The sequence below is a fragment of the Nicotiana attenuata genome, unplaced genomic scaffold (assembly GCF_001879085.1).
Source record: "Nicotiana attenuata strain UT unplaced genomic scaffold, NIATTr2, whole genome shotgun sequence".
NCBI lineage: Eukaryota > Viridiplantae > Streptophyta > Magnoliopsida > Solanales > Solanaceae > Nicotiana > Nicotiana attenuata.
The window spans coordinates 89,159-111,497 of NW_017671613.1; the positions used below are offsets into that span (position 1 = coordinate 89,159).

The window sequence follows — 22,339 nt, forward strand, 5'->3', positions numbered from 1 at the left end:
AAAATTCGAAATCCAGCATATTATGTTGGAGTTTCTTTCGGACTTTTAAGGGTGTTTTTGTTCAGACATGAAAAAGTGGCTAATTTCGATTACTTTTGAAATTGTGCCTATCTTTCAATTACCAGTTGTAAATCTGCCTATTTCTCTTCTTTTATTTCCCCATATTTTTGTTTGTTTTGATTGAACTTTGGAGGATGCTTTCCACATATTCTGGATTTAAATATTATTTACCATATCAGTGCATTTTAACCTATAATAGTAGGTTATATAGTTAGTTTACTATCTACAAAACCAAATTTAGGCTTACTATAAAGGGTTACCTATATATTGTATCTCAGCATAACTACATAATGTATAAAAAAATGATACACTGCTAGCATATACAGGGGAAATTCAAAAATAGCCAGATTTACAAGTGGTCGTTAAAAAATAGCCCAGTTTCAAAAGTAATCGAAATGTAGCCAATTTTCATGTAAAGATAAATCTGAGCGAAAACACTGTTCAAAACCCGAAAAATACGCCAGTATATTATGCTGGAGTTCCAGCATAAGTACACTAGAACTCCAGCATAATATACTGGAGTTCCGGCAAAGTATACCGGTCCAGTATAATATGTTGGAAGTTCATAAACAAGTGCTGGAATCTCCAGTATATTATGCTGGAGCTTTCTGTGTGTTGGAGTTCCAGCATAATATGCTGGAAGTTCATATACAGGTGCACCGAACTCCAGTATATTATGCTGGACCAGTCTCTGTCAAAATAGTGGCTATTTTTCATTGACTTGGTAAACGCTGGCTATTTTTGAATGTCCAATCCGAAAATTGGCTAGACCGTGCTATTTTTACAAAATAGATGTAACGACCCGGCCGGTCATTTTTGGAATTTATGCCCCGATCCCCCATTTACCGCTTCCCCTAAGTTCATTTCTGCTATTTTGGTATGCCGGGACGTTCGGTGTTAGGGTTCAGAGTGTTTTGGGACACTTAGTCTCTAAATGAGAGCTTAAGTGTTGAAAGATGGTCCGTAATCGGAACAGTGTGAAGACGACCTCGGAATGGAAATCCGATGGTTCCGTTAGCTTCATTAGGTGATTTCGGGGTTGGAAGCGTGTTCGGAATGCATTTTGGAAGCTCGTAGCTCATTTAGGCTTGAAATGCCGAAGTTTGAATTTTTTAAATTTCCGGTCCGATAGTGAATTTTTGAGCCGAGGGTCGGAATGGAATTTCGGAAGTTTCTATAGCACCTTCATGTCATTTGGGACGTGCGTGCAAAATTTCAGGTCAATCGGACGAGGTGTGGTTAGGTTTTTGATCGAAAGTGTGTTTCGTTGGAATTTGAAGTTCTTAGGCTTGAATCTTTGATTAATTCGTGTTTCCGGCGTTGTTTTAGGTGGTTTAAGGATTGGTACAAGTTTGAATGATGTTATGGGATATGTCCGTAGGTTTGGTTGAGGTCCCGGGAGCCTCGGGTGTGTTTCGGATGCTCATCCGAGCAATTTGAAGTTTGGAAATGTTGCAGAAGTTGCAGGTCTGAATTCCTTCTTCGCGTTCGCGAAGAAGGCACCGCGTTCGCGTAGTAGTAGCCTATCCTCTCATCGCGTTCGCGGCCACTCTATTCGCGTAGTGTAAGTCTGGAGAGGGGGTCCCGTTCCTCTTCGCGTTCGCATAAGATCACCCGCGTCCGCGTAGCTTCACTATTTCCTCCATCGCGTTCGCGTAAGCCTTGTCGCGTTCGCGTAGTTCTTGATCCCCTGGCCTTCGCGTTCGCGCTCCTCCCTCCGCGATCGCGAAGGGCATTTTTGGGCCCTGATATTTTCCTTCTTCGCGGACGCGTGCTTCCTATCGCGATCGCGATGCTTTAGACTCCTGAACAGTACTTAACATTTCAAAAACGAGGTTTTGCCATTTTTATCAAAACTCAAGGTTTGGAGCTCGGATTTGGGAGCAATTTCAAGGGTTTTTCAAGGGCAATCACCGGGTAACGATTCTCTACTCTCCTATGACTAAAACCCATTAATCTAATCGCAAATTCACCCTTTAATTTCGTGTTTTTGAATGGGAAGTGGGTAAACTTCTTAGACCTATCTATGGGGTTTTGAGGGGTCATTTGACCTCCGATTTGGGAGATTTTTATATGGTTAGACTCGTGAGAGTACGAGGGTTCTGAAAACGTAAAAATTATTCGATTCCGAGACGATGGCTGGAGGGGCATTTTGGTGATTTTACCTATTTTCGCGCCCTAGCTCTAAATTTAATAGTGGAATCAGTTGTTTGCAATATTATTTACGATATGTAATTGAATTGAATAGATTTGGGCCATTTGGAGTCGGATACTCGTGGCAAAGGCGTGGTTTCTATTGATATTGAGCCGGTTCGAGGTAAGTGGCTTGTCTAACCTTGTGTGGGGGACCTTTCCCCTTAGGATTTGTTATTTGTTGATTTGAGTGCCTTGTACGCGAGGTGACGGGCGTGTACTTGAGCCAATTGTTGGAAAACCCGATTTTTCTTAAGATATTGAGATTGAGTTCCTTCCATATTTGCTTTATTCTACTTGAAATTATAACTTGTGCTAGATTAGGAAAGCATGTTTAGTTGATTTAACTTGCCTAATTGCTTAAGTTGCCTTAACTGTACTACGTGAAGCATGCTAGGTCAGTACTATCTGTTGCTTGTCTTTTGTACTTCGTTCCCGTGTACCTTCTGGTTGTGATTGCGCATTTACATTGGGACTACGGATGTGGGATTCCGGTAGCTCCCCCCTTGTTTGTTTACTTTGGGACTACAGGTTCGATTCCCGGTAGATCACCCTGCACTTTTACTTTGGGACTGCGGGTTAGATTCCCGATAGATCCCCCTGCACATTGACAGTTGGACTACGGGACGGTATCCCGGGAGATCCTTCGGGTATTCACATATGATGGACTACGGGGCGGTATCCCGGGAGATCCACTGGACGGTTGAGAAAAGGACTACAGGACGGTATCCTGGGAGATCCTCATTGTTACCATGGTGTTGAGCTGTACTTATTCTGTGGTTGTTTCCGTTCTTGTGTATTTTGCTATTGTCTTGTTTAATCTGTCTTATTTCACTGCTGTATTTATTATTTCTGTCAGATTATCATACTGTTAATTATTGTTATTACTATGTTTTGTCTCAGTATGGCCCTGACCTTCCTCGTCACTACCCAACCGAGGTTAGGCTTGGCACTTACTGAGTACCGCTGTGGTGTACTCATGCCCTTCCTGCGCATGTGTTTTTTTCATGTGCAGATCATCCAGGTACCTCTACTCAGGCGCCTTATCAGTGAGGCAGGAGGACTACGGAGACTTCGAGGTAGATCTGCTGCGTCCGCAGACCGACGAGTCTCCCTCTTATTCTATCTTTAGTACTTAGTTTTTCCTTCTTTCGGTTGTTAGAAATTCTGGAGTTTGGAACCTTTACTATACACTTCTGTAGCCTGTGTTGCCAGTGAGTTTCCGGGTTTTGGGAATTGTTTTAGACTTGTGATATTGAGTTGTACTTGCCAAGCGGCATTCAGTACAGTTTCTTTTAGATATTTGATTTGATTTTCTCTATTTTTCCGCAATTAATATATTTTCGCAAATGTTAGGCCTACCTGGTCATGGGGACCAGGTGCCGTCATGACATGTTCACGGTTGGTGAACTAGGGTCGTGACAATATACAAGTTAAACTCTTTATACGCCCACCTATAAGGGTCAAAATAGCACGGTATAGCCAGTTTTCGGACTGGTCATTCAAAAAGAGCCAGTGTTTACCAAGTCAATGAAAAATAGCCACTATTTTGCTGCAGCAGAGACCGGTCCAGCATAATATACTGGAGTTAACTCCAGCATATTATGCTGGACTGGTATACTTTGCTGGCTCCAGTGTAATATACTGGAGACTGGAGCACCAGTGCTCCAAACTCCAGTATATTACCAGTATACTTGCTGGAACTCTAGTATACTATGCTGGAGTTCTAGTGTACTTATGCTGGAGCTCCATCATACTATGCTGGAGTTCCAGCATACTTATCTTGTAACTCCAGTATAATATGCTGAAGTTCAAGTATACTTATGCTGGAACTCCAGCATAATATACTGGCGTTTTTTTCCGGGTTTTGAACAGTGTTTTCGCTCAGATTTATCTTTACATGAAAATTGACTAAATTTCGATTACTTTTGAAACTGGGCTATTTTTGAACGACCAGTTGTAAATCTGACTATTTTTTAATTTCTCCCCCTATAAGGATCTCCATGTCACATCATTACAGCCGGCCTTAGGAAACACAGCAATCCAATAAAGTGTCAACATAAAGACCCTACAGTAATGGCTGTATCAAAAACTATTTCTGCTTCACAAAAGTATAAAGATGGAATGCTCCTGATACAAACTTTCCATATTAGAATTCAAGTTCTTGCTACAAAGTTTGAAGGTCTTAAGCTCAATGGTCAAATCTTTCACACAAGATGTCACAAATGCAGCTGAATGTATGTCTAGAAAAAGAAAACAACAGGAAAAGAAACTCCCCAAGTTGATAACTTTTATTTCTGTTGTCTGCTACAGTAATGTGGCCACATTTTGGGGATCGTTCACTAAAAAGGGTCTCAAGCGAGGGTCTGTTAGATGGGGAAGACCAGCTCTTGCTCCCAATGCCCTGCACCCAATACCTGCCTGCAATCAATCCACAAAGCACAAGTTAGATTTTCTTGCATTTACTACATGTAATAAACCAAAACAAAGTTTATAAGTCTACTAACCACTTGAGAAGCAAATGTCAACATTTCTTCTGCTGGCATATTGGCACAGAGAGCTGCAGATTAACAAGTGGGAAATCCATGAAAAACGAAACCATTACAAAACTCTGATCAAACGTGAAGGGAACAATGTTATTCATGGGCAGAGGCAGAAGTCGAGCTACGGGTTCGACCGAACCCAGTAGCTTTTGTTTAAATAGTGTTAAAAAAATCATTAAAAATGTACAAATACTAAATTTAGAACCCAGTCATTAGCACTTGAAATTATTGTTCTAAAATTCAGAATCCATAAGGTTGAAATCCTGGCTCCGCCTATGATGTTATTAGATTTTAACTTGCATCCGGAAAGGAGGTATGAAACTGGTTGAGGTTGATAGAAGCTCTGGATTTCAATTGTCACAAGTGGGGGAAAAAGGAGATCGCAGGAATATAACACATTAGTATAAATTTTCTTACCATACAGAACTGCTCCAATAAATGCATCGCCTGCACCAGTTGTATCTACTAGTTCTGATGGCGGTATCTTTTCAGCTGTTCCTAAAAGCAGCTTCCCACTCACTGTCCCGATGCCTTTTGCATGTAATTTTGCGATATCCTAGAAGAAGACACGTACTTTATGTCAGATATCATAACTTAATGAATCTAGAAATATACTTATTCAGCTTCAAAAGAAGTACTGGAAAAAAAAACTTCATAAGCAGCACCAAGAGTCTCGTATAAAAAGATAAATTTAAGAAAGTGATGAGTAATGGTATGACTGCAAAGAGAACATGTGGAGGCAATTCATATTTGTAAAGCTCTATGCCATGAAGTACAAGAAAAAGGTGGAACCTACCCGTGCTCAGCACGACACCTGGAACCTACCCGTGCATTGTACAGTCACTTGGAACCTACCCGTGCTCTGCACGGCCGCTTGGGACCTACCCGCGCTCTGCACGGCCACTTGGAACCTACTCGTGCTCAGCACGGACACTTGGGACCTACCCCGTGCTCTACACGGCCACTTGAAACCTACTTGTGCTCAGCACGACACTTGGAACCTACCTGTGCTTTGTATGGCCGCTTGGGACCTACCCGCATTCTGCACGGCCATTTGGAACCTACTCGTGCTCTGCACGGACACTTAGGACCTAACCCATGCTCTGCACGGCCACTTGGAACCTACTCGTACTCAGCAAGATACTTGGAACCTACTTCTGCTCTGCACAGCCACTTGAAACCTACCCGTGCACTACATGACACTTGGAACCTACCCGTGCTCTGCCCGGCCACTTAGAAACTACTCATGCTCTGCATGGCCACTTGGAACCTACTCGTGCTCTGCACGCCCACTTGGAACCTACTCGTGCTCTGCACGGTCACTTGGAACCTACTCGCGTTCTGCACGATCACTTGAAACCTTTCCGTGCTCAACACGACCACCTAGAACCTACACCTGCTCTACATCGCCAATTGGATCCTACCCGTGCTCTACACGATACTTGGAACCTACCCGTGCTATGCACGATACCTAGAACCTACCCGTGCTCTAAATGTATACACGGACTTCTATGTGTGTGTCTAAGCAGTGAGCACTGCGGCCATGCTTCAACTGTTTATTGAATGATAAATCTTCTTATTGGTGAATTACCGAGGATACGCAAGTTGGACTGAGTGAATCTCTATCAATTCTCTGCTTCATTTTCTTGAACAAGTCATCAACATCAACTTCTTCTGACTGGAAATCCTCTGCAAATCAACCCAATAGCAATAAGCAAATAAATACACCTCTTTTTCATCTTTCAAAACAGCTTCTTTGCCTACAAGCAGACACTTAACATACATCAGAAGAACCAAAAGTGTGCAAGCATACCAGCTTCAGCTCTTTGTAGCATCAAGCAGCCATCTTCACCCAATGTCACAATTACAAATTTGACGTTTGGCAACTTTAGAAGTACAGAAACAAGAGCATCTGGGACTGAAGAGGCCTCTGTCCATACCTGGGAGACAATAGATCATTTTTCAATTTTGTCAAGCTCAACCTCCAAAAGGTTGGAACGGGAAAAAAAGGTATCAAGAGTAAAGCTAAGAAGAGAAGAATGATATTATTTCACCTTGTTTTAGAAATAGTATTGAAAACAAATTCACTCCCCAATTATGTGGTAAACAGTTGTAAGGAAGAAAAGGTTTAAACACTGAGGGAGGAAGGGACTCGGTCTTCGAATTAAAATTGGGGAGATGACACATTTCACTCCAAGTGGAGCATAGTTGCTACAAATACCCAGGAGAATAAGAAACAATCTAAAATCGAAAATATTTTCTCATTCACATAGACCTTATTAGCAACCAAGAATTAGAATCAGATTGAAAACATGCAGCAAAAGGAGTTTGCAGTTTGTCAGAGTAGCTAACTTGCCTGTGGAAATCTCGCTGAGCATACAACATAAGTTGCCAAGTTCAAAAGGTCATCTACCCTTTCTCTTTTACTTTCTGCATCAATTACAATAGGTATATTTCTCCGATGTGCCTGCACTGGGAATCCAAAAGGCATGCAGTTAGTTCCATTTGGTTGAAATAAGTCTATGGATAATTTGAACAAAACAAGAAAAAGAATTGAGTATACAATATGTTGGATCTAGGGCGAATATAAGGAATATGAGCAGAAACAGACAGCAAGATAGCAATCTTTGCAAACCATGAGTTCCATTTGCGTGACAAACAAGCCCAAGTTAAATTACCTCTTGGGCCACAACTAAAGCTGATAACAATTCAGTTTCTTGCAATACTCCATCAAAATAGACAAGTTTCACATCATCCAGAGCTGATGACAGATTCGATTTGGACAGATCCTCAGGTATCATAGGGGGGTATCCTGGAGTGTAAATACAAGTGCGTGTTTTCCTGGGAAATTAAACAAATATTAATCACGAGAAATGCTAACAGTTATAATAGAACAAGTGCAGAAGGGTCAGCAATTCATTTGTATAGACCAAAAGACAGTAAATATAGTAAACTTTCTAAACTATTTATACTTCTCTCGTTGCAAATATGGTGGAGAGAAATTTTAACTGAATACTCCGGACCACCTCTGCCATACATGTAGTCAAGTGACCAATTTTTGCAAAAGAAAAAGCACTTTTAAGGAGAAACGAAAAATTATTCAGTCAAACATACACATCCCTCTCCATACTTTATTCATTTATTTTCTTTTATTTATGATGGCTAGGGATAACTTCCAGCATATCTAACATTATAATTTATGTTGCTTTTTGAGTCTAACTTACAAGTAGCACGTATATCAAATATTCAACAAACAAATATCTTGTTTTTCGCATAAGATATATTAGTCCTCAAAAAAGATAGTTCACAACTGAAACCCGCTTTACAAAAGTACAAGTAATTACAATTGATTCTGCAAAAGTTCCACATTGTTGCATTGAGGTAAAGGCTCAAAAAGACCAAAATACATGCCAATAAATACTTACAAAAAAGGCAGTTAACATAAATTGAGAGCACTCACTCTTGACTATCAACAATGACGTAAGAGAATGTCGAATGGCCCCCTCTGGAAACCTGAACCCAACATTAGAGGTTCAAGGAATTAAATACTTCAGTTATATCTGATGTTACCACATATCAGAGACAGTTAAATTGGTGATTATTTCAACAGATGCATGAAACTCCGTCTATAATTATTCAAGAGAAACATGCAAGAACCTTCAAGTTTGAACTTCGCCAAACTCACCACCATAAATGATGTATCAACTCCATCAGCTTCTAGCTCTTCCAGTATTCCTTTTCCTTGAGAGTCATCCGCGATCTACAGGCGGAAAGCGGTACAAAAATGTGAAGACTTCCAATGAATTATTGGTAAAGGCTTCTTTGCAGAAAGGTGAACAAATAAAATAGTTGTATAGAAGACAATTATTGGTGACTCTTTATGCAATAATCATGAATGATACAGTAAATGTAACGACCCGACCGGTCGTTTTGCCTTCTAGAACCCCGTTCCCCTAAATAAGACTTCCCGTATGTGCTTTTACTGTTTTATGATTTGCGGGCATGGTTAGTTCGAGATTTGGAAGGGTTCGGGTTGAAACCAGAATATTTGGTTACTTAAGGTTGGCTAAAAAGGCTAAGTTTGACTTCGGTCAACGTTTTGAGCAAACGACCTCGGAATCAGGATTTGACAGTTCCAATAGATTCGTATGATGAATTCGGACTTGGGCGTATGCTCGGATCGGGCTTTGGATGACCCAGGAGCGTTTCGGCGCCTAATAATGAAAGTTGGTTCCTTGAAGGTTTTTTGAAATTCTTTAAATTTGGTTTGGAGTAGGTTTTGGTGATATCGAGGTCCAAATGGGATTCCGAGACTGGGAATAGTTCCTTGATGTCATTTAAGACTTGCACGCAAAATTTGGCATCATTCCGAGTTGATTTGATAGGAATCGAACGCGCGGAAGTGGCTTTGGAAGTTTTTGAGTTCATGAGTTAATCCATGCGTTTTGGCAACCAATTCGTGGTTTTTGATGTTATTTCAGTGTTTTGATTACGCGAGCAAGTTCGTATGATGTTGTTAGACTTGTGTAGGCGTTTGGTATGGAGCCTCGAGGGCTCGGCTGAGTTTCGGATGTTCGGAAGGTTGTGAAAAGACTTCATTTTTCTGGTGTTTTATTGCTGGTGCTGCAGGTCTCGCAAATGATGTTCGCATTTGCGAACCTTGCATTTGCGAGAAAGGCTTCGCAATTGCGAAGAAGCCTGACCTGAGGCAGTGTTCGCATTTGCGACCTCAACAGTGTCCGCATTTGCGACTCTTTCGTCGCATTTGCGACCTTGGCAGCAGAAGCCCAGGTTCGCATTTGCGAGGGATTTGTCGCATTTGCGACCTTCGCATTGACATCATAGACCTGTGCACAGCTCTATAATGCGAGACTTAGGCCATTTAGCTCATTTTCTTTCATCTCTTGGGCGATTTTTGGAGCTCTTGGAAGGGGGTTTTCACCTAGCACTTTGAGCTAAGTAATTTCTACACAACGCGAGTTAAATACATAGATTATGGGTAGATTAACATGTAAAAATTGGTGAAATCAAGGGTTTAGATGAAAACCTAGGTTTTGGATAAAAATCGAATTTGACCACGAAAACGGCTATGGAATTTGATGAAAAATATATATTTGACTTCATGAGTTTATGGGTAACAATTTTCTTCAAAAATTTCCGGAATCCGGGCATGTGGGCCCGGGGTGAATTTTGGGAATTCTTCAATTGGGGTTTGGTAATCACTTTAATAGCTAGGACATGAATTTTTGAGCATAAATGGATTATCTTATATAACATTTGACTAGTTTCGAGTTATTTGGCACCAAATTGAGGGTTCGCGCACAATCTTGGAGCGGAAAGTAGGCTTTGAGACAAGGTAAGTCTCTTTTCTAACCTTGTAAGACGGAATTAACCCCATAGTTGAATTTAGTTAATATGTGTTTCCATCTGTGGGGGGCTACGTATGCACGATGTGACGAGAGTCCGTAGGTAGCTACTATTCATGCTTATGTCCGGGTAGTTTTAGATTCACACCATGCTTTGTTGACATCGTTATTTGATTATGCTTATTAATTGCCTTGTACAGAGTGGAGATTGAGGATGTCAAGATGTTAAAAGTTTCTAGTTGATTTCTTGTTTGGAAAGAATTGAGGGATATTATGTTAACTTGAGAAAACTATGTCCAACCGCGTCGCAAGTATATTCCGCGAGCGAGGTAAATTTCTACTACTCTCATGGAAGCGGTCATTCGCCTCGGCAGGTTAATAGATGCATCTATGGTTCATGCCGTACGACCCTCGGCAGGCACACGGTTTATGTTTATGTATATCTGGATCGGGCCGTACGTCCTCGGCATAATTCGTACGTGATAATACCGAAAACCCTATTATATTTGAAAATGTTTCATTGGCTTGAGAGGTTAGATGTAATGAGGAAAATGATTTGGTTCTTATTAATGGTGAAAGGACTGCTTATTTATTTCTTGCTTCGAGTCCCATTGTCACTTATATATATACATCATGTTTAATTAGAATTTCATATTATTTTATATTTTGGCCCATAGTAAGTGTCGAAGTGACCCCTCGTCACTACTTCTTCGAGGTTAGACTAGATCCTTATTGGGTACATGTTGTTTATGTACTCACGCTACACTTCTGCACTGAATATGTAGGATCTGAGGCAGGTGCATCTAGATATCAGTCCGGCGCGCATCCCTGATTACTGAGACTTCGCGGTGAGCTACCCTTTTGAGCCCGTTCGGCAGCAGCCGGAGTCTTTCTTTTGCTTATACTTTTTCTGTCTATTTCATGTCAAACAGTAGGCTAGTATTTTGTTTTTGTATATTCTACTAGAATGCTCATACACTTGTGACACCAGGTTTTGGCACACAGTAGTAGACTTGTGGTTTGGGTTTTATTCTATGATTATGGTTGCACTCAATTTAAGGGAAGTTTAATTACTTGGAAAAAGTCATTTAAAAAGAAGAAATCACGTGACTAGTTCACAGTTGGCTTGCCTAGCGGCGGCGTTAGGCGCCATCACGGCTTATTATAGAATTGGGTCGTGACAGTAAATAGCACAATCAGCTGGGTTATGTTTTATTAGATACATATTTATTCCATGCTATGCAAGTCTCAAAGGAAGTAGTACTTATAGTTGAATATTGACCACCCATATTGTAGGGCAAATTTATTCTTGCAGACTTAGAGGGTGTTTGGCTAAGCTTATAAGCTGGTCAAACTGGCTTATAAACACTTTTTGGCTTATCTACGCGTTTGGTAAAATTAAAAGTGCTTATAAGCAAATAAGCCAAAAGCCATAAGTTGGTCTCCTCCATCTTATCAAATTTCAGCTTATAAGCACTTTAGGTTTGACCAAAATATTTACTATTTTATCCCTAAAATACTTCTTTTTAGAACAAAACTCTTCGTATACCCAGTTCTTCAGCTGCTTATTATTAATTTCAGCACTTTTATCCAAACACGTGACTGCTTATTTTTTAAATCAGCTTTAGCACTTAAAAGTGCTTTTCAGCACCTAATGCTTATCAGCTACTCTAAATCAGCTAAGCCAAACGGGCTCTTACATATTTGGCTGGGTTAAAAGGTGGATTTTCTCCAATCAAGTCCAGATTAAAGGAACATGGAGGTTAAACTGTGTTACAAACCACTCTCTAGGAAATGATAGTGGCAGGAGGTAAATTGGTGCTTGTTATACCAATAGCAAGCAAGTAGCTCATCACAACCAAGCTAAGACAGGAGTTATGTTCTTTAACAGTGGTATAACACAATATTGGAATTCTTTATCTCATATCTCACAGTTTGACGCTTATCTGTATGCAACAAAAAGATGATTCTTAGGAGCTATAAGAGAGAGAGGAGTTCTCCTTTGAAGCTCTTATCACATAAAGTAAATTGCTAAAAAAATTAGAAACTCACACACCTAAATCTATACTTGAATAGCAGGAACAAAAAATCAAGAATGTGAGTCGGTTAACGATCAAATAGTATATGTATAAGCCACAAAATCTCAGACCTTTGAAATAATTCTTGGAGATAGGCCTAGACGAGCCGCACAAGTTAATGCATTCCCTGCATTGCCACCCCCTTGAACCTAATAAAAAACAAAACTTTCCTTTGAAATTTCAACTCAACAATTAAAAAAAAAAACAGCACACTACATTCACACACAAATATTAATAAAACCTCAAAACTGGTGCTTCGAATCTTGTCGTCAGGCTTAGGATAAGAATCAACAGCAACTAGGAAATCCACCGCCGCCATTCCACAACCTAGCTGCTCAAAAAACGCAGAACAAATTCAATAAAATACATTAAATTATATAACAGCTTCAGCATAAATATTTTTTGACATGTCAAAAGAGGAAGACCCACAACAGTGCGATTTTCTGGGGTTGACGGAGTTGACATTTTCAACCTGAATTTGATCAAATAAGATATTTATATATGTTCAGTTTACTAATATACACAAAGAGAAAGCTAAAAGAAAGGTGATTCTTTGTACGAGATTAAGGTACTTACCTAGTAAAGGGAGACTTGCAGGCAAGATTACAGGGTGGAGGAATATGATACAGAAGAGTTGACGGCGGTGATCGGAGATGAAACGTCGCCATTTTTTGGAGATGATCAACTACTAAAGCAGTGATTTTGCGATGACACAGAGGAAATGAAGTTGATAACTCAGCGCTCCTCAGTGTAGGAGGTTTTTACCACCAGCTTTGTTGGTCAAACTAAGTAGGCAAAACTTTTTTGTTTGTTTCACAGAGAAATCAACATAAGCAAAATACAATAATCATATGTTATTAAACTCACACAGTCACCCTAACCTAGGGGTTTTGATTTCCGAGATCAAGAAAATAATCTCAAGATAAAATGTGAAATTATTTAATTTATTTTTGGTCAAAAAATAAGTGATTTATACATACAGTAATATTATTTTATAATTTTTTATTTTATTTTATATGATACAATTTAATCAGGTACAAAATTTAAAAAATAAAAAATTAAACTTATAATTTTGATATTTGTGCAGAGCTATTTGTACATCATGCTCCTTAACAATTTTAAAATTAAGAAAATGACATTTTTAGAACTTCTTAGGTTAAAAGACAGATCCTTATGCGTAAAAGTAAAGCATAAATAAAAAAATTTAAATATAAAAAATATTACTCCCTCCGTTTCAATTTATTTGAATCAATTTGATTGGGGACGGAGTTTAAGAAAAGAGAGAATACTTTTGAACTTGTGGTGTAAAATGAAGCACATATATTTTGTGTGGCTATAAATCATTGCATAAAGGTAAATTGTTTCCAAATAGGGAAAGAGGTCATTCTTTTTTGCACGGACTAAAAGAAAATAGGTTTACATAAATTGAAACGGATGGAGTATTTTTTTAAACAAAGTTATAAAAATGCATCAAATAAATTAAGACAGAAAATATAATTTAATATATTATCTTTATTATGTGATAATAATATGAGAATTAGCTAATACCCATATAAAACAACCAAATGACAAACAGTAATTCTCTCAAGTCCGGCAATGTGGTACTAGAAAAGTTGGGAGTGCAGAACAAAAAGCGTCACTGTTCATAAACTAAACTACCCTGTCCACCATCTCTGATCCAAGAATTCAGAGAGAAATTTGAATCCAATGGAAACTGAAACTTTCATTAGACCCAACAAATCAAGGAAGAAACAAAGATCTCCACTTTTAATCTTCCTTTTTCTCTTCACTCTAATTTTCCTCTTCTACTACTTCAAAAACTTCATTTGCCCTTTTCTTCTTCCCCTTCCCCAAAAATCAAAAATACCAATTATACCCCGTCCCTCACAATGCAACCCCACAAATCGTCTGCAGGGAAAGTTCCTGTGGTACGCACCTCATAGTGGTTTCAGTAATCAGTTGGCTGAGTTCAAGAACGCTATTTTGATGGCTAAGATCCTTAATCGAACCCTAATTGTTCCTCCCGTATTGGATCATCATGCTGTTGCGCTTGGTAGTTGTCCTAAATTTAGGGTTTTGAACCCTATTGAGTTGAGATACGCTGTTTGGAATCATAGTGTTCATCTATTGCGCGATTGCAGGTAATCTAGAAATTTGTCTCTGTTCCCTTTAGCTCAGAAAATTGCATTTTTTATGTTTGTTAACTTATCTGACTGAATTATGTAGATATATTGATTTAAAGAAAGTTTTCTGTTGCTATAAACCATCTATTAAGGGTAAAATGAGAAATTTAAAGTTAAATTGTTTGTAAGTATAGAAATGTGGGACATAACATGGGACAGGGAGAATATGTGAAGCTATAGTTCAGGAGCTTTTTAGTTATATGCCAGTGTAGGAATATATGTGGATATAGAAAATCTCTAATTATAAACGGTCCAACTAATATTGTTCGCTTTGGGCCCAAAGCGGACAAATATCACTAGTTGGTTGTCATGTTACACATGGTATCAGGCTCACTCTGTGTGCAACCTTGAACGGTGGTGGGGCAACCTCAGCAAGGACACTGAGTCCCTAAGAGGGAGTGTATGTGAAACTCTAGTCGAATTAATTAAACAGGCCTTAGACCCTAGTAACGCGTTTTAAAGTTGTGCAGGCTTAGACCAAAGCGGACAATATCACTAGTGGGCTGGGCTGTTACACTAATTCTAGAGAACCCATACTCAAATGACAAATTATTAATGGAATGCATGGAATAGAGTGAGACCTAGTTGATTGACTGACTGAATGCGCTTTATGATAGCATCTAAGCTATGTGCTTAGACACTGTGACAAAGCTATTCTGTGAACTTTGTATGCGTTGCAAACGTACTATCGTGTTTGTTGTTATCTTTCTGCTGCAGATTTAACTTGGACTTTATAAGTTATAAAATATTAAATATTGAATTTCATTGTGCATTTTGATTTTTGACTGAGAAAAAATAGACATGCTTTCTTGGATGGAATATTAGGGAGTTTCTAATAAATTGCTTATTTTGTGTGTTGCAGATATGTATCCATGGCTGATATAGTTGACATTTCACCACTTGTGTCTTATTCAACAGTGAGATTTGTTGATTTTCGAGTTTTTGTGTCCTTGTGGTGTGGTGTAAACTTGGATGATATTTGCTCTAAAGACCAAACTATTCCATCTCCTTTATCTGAGAGACTTAGAGAATGCGGTTCTCTATTGTCCGGTTATTATGGTAGTATAAGTGATTGTTTGACTGCTTTAGAAGATGACTGTAGAACGACAGTTTGGACATTTCAAAACGATGTTGAGGACGGGGCATTAGACTCCTTTCAACCGGATGAACAACTTAAGAAGAAAAAGAAGGTTTCATTTATTAGGAGAAGAAAGGATTTATATAAGGCTCTTGGTCCTGGTTCTGCAGCAGAATCAGCCACCATTCTGGCATTTGGAAGCCTTTTTTCTGCTCCTTATAAGGGATCTGAATCCCATATCGACATTCATGAAGCTCCTAATGATCCCATGATACAGACCTTAATCGAAAAGATTGAGTTCCTTCCCTTTGTTCCTGAAATAATAAATGCTGGCAAGAAGTTTGCTCTTCAAACTATCAAGGGACCCTTTCTTTGTGCACAGCTCAGGCTACTAGATGGACAATTCAAGAACCACCACGAAGCTACTTTTCTTGGTCTGAAGCAGAAGTTAAAATCTTTGAAGCAACCAGGACAGAAACCGATCCATGTATTTGTGATGACTGATCTTCCCATGGCTAATTGGACGGGGAGTTACTTAGGGAGCATAGCAAAAGATTCAGATGCCTTTAAGCTGTTTGTTATTAGAGAAGATGATGACTTGGTTCAAGAAACTGCTAAAAAAGTCATGGCTGCGGGCCATGGACTAAAACTTGGTTCCATTTTACCGAGTTCAGCAGTGATTAACAAGCGTCACCATACTCGATCTTTAACTGATGTTCTCTTATACATAGAGGAAACAGTCTGCAGCTGCGCTTCTCTTGGTTTTGTTGGCACTGCTGGGTCAACAATTGCCGAGAGCATAGAATTAATGAGAAAACATGGCATTTGTTCTGGCTAAAATGCTGCTATTGCTGTTGGCTTCAAGCTAACTAATGCTCTTTTCCCAGCTTTGTGGTCTCCCCTTTAGCAGTTAGAATCCACTTATCACCTGAAATTCTCCCTTATACCTATCTAAACAAACTTGAAATTGCAAATTAACAATGTCCTATTTGAATTCAAAGATGACGAGGCTGACAAATCTGAAGGATATTAGTGATCCATACTACTGGAAAAGGGACAAGTGGATGAAGAATCTGCACAGCTTGTTTCAAGGGATTGAAAGCACTGGTGGGTGAATATTTTTGTGTAAAGGTTCTATTCTTCAAGTTTACAATGGTAACACTTATTTGATTTAAGGAGGTAATTGTATGTTCAAATGTAAGTCCATAATTGGATACAAGGTCAACAACCTTCAAGTTGGCGTCTTTGTTGATCTCCTGACATTTAGTGACCTATACATTAGCAAAGAAGAACCATGTAGATCAGTTGAAATGTACAGATTGTTATCTGTTAGAAAATGCTTCCCCTTCCTGAATACGTCTATGTTGGATGGTGTGGCTTTAGTATATACTAAAAAGAAATTGAAAGGGTCTACTCTGTGTTGATCCTTAGTCGTTCATGCCTCACTATGGTGTTGCTATGAAACATGGATACACAAGCATACTGTTATCTGTCCAGCAGCATTATATATTTTAATCTGGCTGCAACTGAATTATCTTATGAATAATGGTTTATGATTTTGTTAACAGAGCTTCAGTAAATAATCTCAGTCTCTCTGTCCTTCCAGGATAGGGGTAAGGCTGCGTACATCCTACCCTCCCCAAATCCCACTGGTGGGATTATACTGGGTGGTGGTTGTTGTTGTTGTAGCTTCAGTATATAATCTAATATAAATATTTTAAAAATCAAGGTAACAACCTAATAGGGATCAAGATTTTGAGCCAACTACTGTAGAGTAGAAATGTGAGATTTTTATCTGAACTCAATTGTGTATTTTACGATAAATTTTCTCGCAGAATTGACAAAATCGTTTCAGAGTTATTTGCTTCTGGAGAAAAGGGTAGTACTGAATTGTGTTATATAGATTGAATCAAGTTGATATTTGTTACTCCTATCTTTTATTTGCCTATCCTTGTGGACCGGGGTTCAAACAGTACCAGAAGAAAAAAATGCTACTATATGATAATTTATTCGCATCAGCCTAAGATTTGGCCAATAATAGTTATCCAGTACCTTTGCTGGTAGGAATTGGCAGATTGTGGTGTCTGGCAGAATAGTCGATTTGTGCACTCGATTTGTGCACAAGTTGGCCTGAACACTATTGCTATAATAAAAAAGTTTTAGGTGGATGACATTCAGTAACTACATGTATGGTACCATACTGAATGATGCATTTGTATGATTCTGTTTCTGTTGGTGTTCTTTTTTCTCATCTAGATAGACCAGACATTTCAGTTTACTAGCTCTCTTTACACAGTTGTATCAACATTTTGCATCTTGTGCTTACTGTTCAATTTTTCATCAAATAATGTATTTCCAAATTATGGAAGTGGTTATCCAGTTATTCTTGTTTGCCAAATGTATTGAGATAATGCCGCTTTTGGATGCCTGTTAGGGCTGTACAAATCGAACCGCAAAACCGCACTAAACCGAAAAGTCAAATTAAACCGACTAAAAACCCGNTTAGGTTTGGTTTGATTTTGTTTGGTATTGAGTAAAAAAAATTCTGAACNAAAAAATGTCTAGAAATATTTGGGATTCTCTTACGGGATATAATATTTAATAAAATATAAAGTGCTACATATTTATTAGAGAAACTTTCAGAAACCACTATGTTTTAGTGGTTATTAGCTAGTTGTAGTTATAAATTACTATATTACTTCCTATACCTATGTTTTCAGGTTTTTTAGAATGTATTCGATGTATTAAGCTACTGTATTCATGAATACAGTAGCATTTTTCGGTGTGAAAAGGGGATTTTAGCTAGACAGATTATTGTATTCGACTGTATTCACGGCGTGAAACAAGGAATTACAGCTAGACAGATTATTGTATTCGACTGTATTCACGGCGCAATTCATGGTCTATTCAGCTGTTTTTAAACAGAAAATGAATCAATTAACATAATAGACTCCTAATATAACTCAACAAACTTAATTATAACACAAAAAATTTGTATTTCCAGTTATAAAAAAGATTCTCAACCGAAAAATACCCCAAAAACATAGCAATCTTCAGAGAAGTTATATAATTACATTGAATATAGTTAAATACATAAAAATACATTGAATACATGGAGTATAACAGGTCATCTATAGTGCAAAAACATATGAATACATATTGCAAATACATTTGAATACATATATATATATATATATATATATATATATATATATATATATATATTAATTAAAAAATATATATGAATACATTCATGGAATATAGCGAGACACTGAATACAATGAAATACATGGAATACAACGAGATACACTGAAATACAATGAAAAAAAAAAGATAATGAATACATGAAAATACAGTGAGATACATTGAAATACATTTAAAAAAAAGTAACAGAATCTTCAAGTTGCTCGGCCCCAAACTCCGTCGTCTTGTTCAAGAACAACTCTAATGTCGCACCTCACGTGTATGTTCCTTGAAGGCACGAATCGGGTTGTTGGTGGGAGGCAAAGAAAGGCCGTAGAGTGGCGGAAATCAGACTTCAATAAAGGCCGTAGAGTGGCGGAAATCAGACTTTAATCCATATTTCCTCATTTAAAGAAAAGCTTTCTGCTTGATTGATACAAATGGTGACAAATATGTGCTCCTCAAAGGTTCTTTCCTTGATTTTTCCAGTAAGGACTCCAATTTTGCCCATCTTTATCATTGATTCTCCAAAATCCTTGCAAAAAAATTCCTGTTGACTACTCAGAAGAACGATCGACGGAGGAACTGATGAGAGAGAATCCATGAGTTTGTATTCATGGAGAAAACTGGCGTTGAGAGAGAGAGGGTTGAGAAAGAGAGGGCAGCGTATTTTATGAGAGAGAGGGCAACGTATTTTATGAGAGAGAGGGCGGTGTATTTTATGGCTTAAGGGTAGGAGGTGACCGTAAATAGATATTTGGCTATAAAAATCAAAAGGTAGCTATGGAATATAATTTTTTTAAATGGTATTTATTTAAAATAAATAAGGTATCAACCTTTGATATAGGAGGTAAAAATTCCTATTTATTAACCTTAAATAATGTGTTGTATGATCATTTTCTTATCAAGTGTTACCGAAATGCGTGAATCTCTTTGTTCTTCCATATTCATATGTCAAGATCTATTAAATTCTTATATCTTTTTCGAATTTGAAGTGGTTATTATTATTTAAGTATCATATTAATTTTTATGTTTAATTATTAAATTCGGTTAACCTTGAAAGTATACATCAACGAAAAATTATTATCAGACGACTAAAAAAATAAATGTCATGTGTTACTAAGTAAATTCTTCCATAAGAATATTTAATAGATAATATGTTTGTAAATTTTTTAAATTATTACTAAACATATATCTACTTATCAAAAATTTAACAAAGTAAGATTGAAATAATATTAAAGTAACAAAAATTCTAATAACCCGCCAAAATCGAACCAATCCAATCCGATATAGTTGGTTTGGTTTGATTTTGATAAAAATCGAACCAACCTAATCAATATACACCCTTAATACCTGTATATGTCATGGTATTCAAGAAAACTATCTGTTGACTTTCTTGGATGTGCTTTTATTATTGCTATTAAGGACAATAATTGATGTTGTCAATTAGTTTGCCAATATTGGTTTGGTTTGATTTGGTTTGGTATTGAGAGCAAAAACGCGACCATAATTGATTTGATTTGATTTTAATAACTAAAAAAAGTCAAACTGAACCAAACCAACCCGACATTATATATATAGAAGTTTTAAATATATTTAATACATAATAATATTTATTGTTACGTGGTTTGTAAATATTTCTTAAATTCATAATTTTATCTTTTAACGTATTAGTTTAAGCTTGGACTTATAATTCTTGAATGCTACAATAAGTTTTATAGTCAATATTAATGCTAATAAAAGACATTCAATTAAATTGTACTGGAATAACAATAGTGTTGGATATCTATTTTGTAATTTTTTCATGGTTTAGATAAAATGCACAACTTATTTTTTATAGTGTTTAGTCATGTAAAAATAGTACTTGTTAGTCGTACTTATTTTACCAACTTAGTAATTTTAGATTATGTTTATTTTCATTATGAAATATTAATGATATTTATTTTATGCGAATTATCTTTATTGTTGAGTATTTTAGTACGACGCCATAGCTCATCTCATATTTTATGTTATTCTCTTGAAAAACACCTTATATAGTTATGTCTTACTAGGATCAAAGAAATATTTGGAGCACAAAATCTATGTTTTGTGCTATGAAGACTTTATGGAGAAAAAAAACCGAAAAAAACCCTGAAAATCCGAAAAATCCAAGATTAAAAACGCCGACTTTAATTGATTTGATTTGTATATTGAAAAATTCGAACCAACCCGACCGATGTACAACACTAGTTTCGCCCATTCTGTAAGTTGGACAGTAGAAGAAGGATGAATCTACTTTTGTTCAAACACTGGGCGTTTACCTCGACTTATTTCAAAGATGCATAATTTAATGTTTACCTAAATTGTTATCAGGAGACTATGATTGATTAATACATATTTTCATCTTCATTTATCAATTAATTTATTTAGTGTAAATAACTAAATATAAAGTGCGAGACTTTTTTGTGAAAATAGAAATAAGTGTCTTTGGTCAAAACATCAAATAGGAAAAGGCGAGATTGGTCAAAACATCAAACAGGAAAGAGGAAGGTACCGTCCAGAAATTAAACACCCAAAGGTTTGAAACTTAGGGTATTTTAGTATGGCAGAATGGCCTAAATGGCACCTGTATTTCATCCAGTTTGTTATGCCGGTCCCCAAACTTACATATTTGCCAATTAAACACTTATCCTCATTCAAAACGTGAATAATAAACGCTTATCCAATGAGGCTGCCAGTGCGTGTTTGACAATCGCCTACACGTAGGACGCCACGTCAATAAAATATATCCACGTAGGCTCCAAGTCACATCTGATGGCCAAATAGGATAAAAAATTAACTTTACCCCCCCCCAACCCCCACATTCCCTCATTTTACAATTACCCGCCTAAATTAGGGCTTAGATAGTATCGAACAACAGTGAGTCGCTCCTCTCTTCTCCGTCGTTCTTGCCGGGATTTTCATCTGTACAGTTGTTATCAAAGTTTGTGGGGTAAGTTTCTTCATTTATTCTTCATATTTTGTCTTTATTGTTCTTCATTTCCTTCTATTTATGGGGATTTTGCTCTGTTTAGGGTTTTTTAGGGGGAGGTTGGGTTAGGTCGTAATTGCTGTTTAATATCCCTTAATATATAGGGCTTTTGTTGTGTTTTGCTACATGTTAGAGTGAAAGGCCTTTTTAATGTAGTGTCATGCATGTAATGGCATATTTGGTTATTCTCTTTAGTGTTTTGGGTTTTTGTTTTCAAATCAGAATTTCATCCTAGTGTCTTGGGTTTTTGTTGGGTCTCGTTCATGTTAGCGGTCCACCACAGTATTTTCTGAATATTATAAGGCATTGTGGGGACGAAAAAGGAATCTTGGATGCTTTTTTACTTTAAAAATCTGTCTTTTTTGTTGGTTTGTTTATGGAGTTGTGTAAAGGTGCAACTTTTGATAACAAATAGTCATTGATAACACTGTTTTTTTTTTGTTTCTTTGCAGGTATGAAAAGAAAATGGCTTCAACCCTAGTTAACCTACAAATCCACCACAGTGGTAATTTTGTATCCGACCCTGACCTAAGGTATGCAAATGGACTAACCTGTCCTCACTTAGCTACAGTTGATGTGGATGAGCTACATATTATGTTGTTTCACAAGTTTGCTAGGGACTTAGGATTTTTAGAAGTGGATTTG

General features: G+C 37.5%; 2 protein-coding genes across 2 annotated transcripts; one reads left to right on the forward strand and one right to left on the reverse strand.

Moving 5' to 3' along the window:
• Positions 1-4,367: 4,367 nt before the first annotated feature.
• LOC109209297 (ketohexokinase-like) lies at positions 4,368-13,087 on the reverse strand. Its single transcript, XM_019372544.1, has 13 exons — positions 12,817-13,087; positions 12,670-12,712; positions 12,482-12,571; positions 12,312-12,389; positions 8,482-8,556; positions 8,257-8,309; positions 7,475-7,637; positions 7,153-7,263; positions 6,610-6,736; positions 6,388-6,485; positions 5,214-5,352; positions 4,761-4,813; positions 4,368-4,674 (listed from the first exon to the last, which is right to left on the reverse strand). The coding sequence occupies exons 1-13, from the start codon at positions 12,906-12,908 to the stop codon at positions 4,561-4,563; spliced, it is 1,236 nt and encodes a 411-aa protein (XP_019228089.1). The 5' UTR covers positions 12,909-13,087; the 3' UTR covers positions 4,368-4,560.
• Positions 13,088-13,803: 716 nt separating this feature from the next.
• LOC109209298 lies at positions 13,804-16,946 on the forward strand. The gene is made up of 2 exons (XM_019372545.1): positions 13,804-14,381; positions 15,286-16,946. Exons 1-2 carry the CDS (start codon positions 13,948-13,950, stop codon positions 16,337-16,339), a joined length of 1,488 nt encoding a protein of 495 aa, XP_019228090.1. The 5' UTR covers positions 13,804-13,947; the 3' UTR covers positions 16,340-16,946.
• The last annotated feature ends 5,393 nt before the right edge of the window (positions 16,947-22,339 follow it).

Bases quoted from the DNA above. Each gene is read 5' to 3' on its own strand.
- LOC109209298 (XM_019372545.1), top strand. From the start codon at position 13,948: ATGGAAACTGAAACTTTCATTAGACCCAACAAATCAAGGAAGAAACAA. The intron at 14,382-15,285 runs GTAATCTAGAAA...TGTGTGTTGCAG, and splicing joins CATCTATTGCGCGATTGCAG to ATATGTATCCATGGCTGATA.
- LOC109209297 (XM_019372544.1), bottom strand. From the start codon at position 12,908: ATGGCGACGTTTCATCTCCGATCACCGCCGTCAACTCTTCTGTATCAT. The intron at 6,486-6,609 runs GTATGCTTGCAC...GTTGATTTGCAG, and splicing joins GCTACAAAGAGCTGAAGCTG to AGGATTTCCAGTCAGAAGAA. The intron at 5,353-6,387 runs GTAATTCACCAA...GTCTTCTTCTAG, and splicing joins GTCCAACTTGCGTATCCTCG to GATATCGCAAAATTACATGC.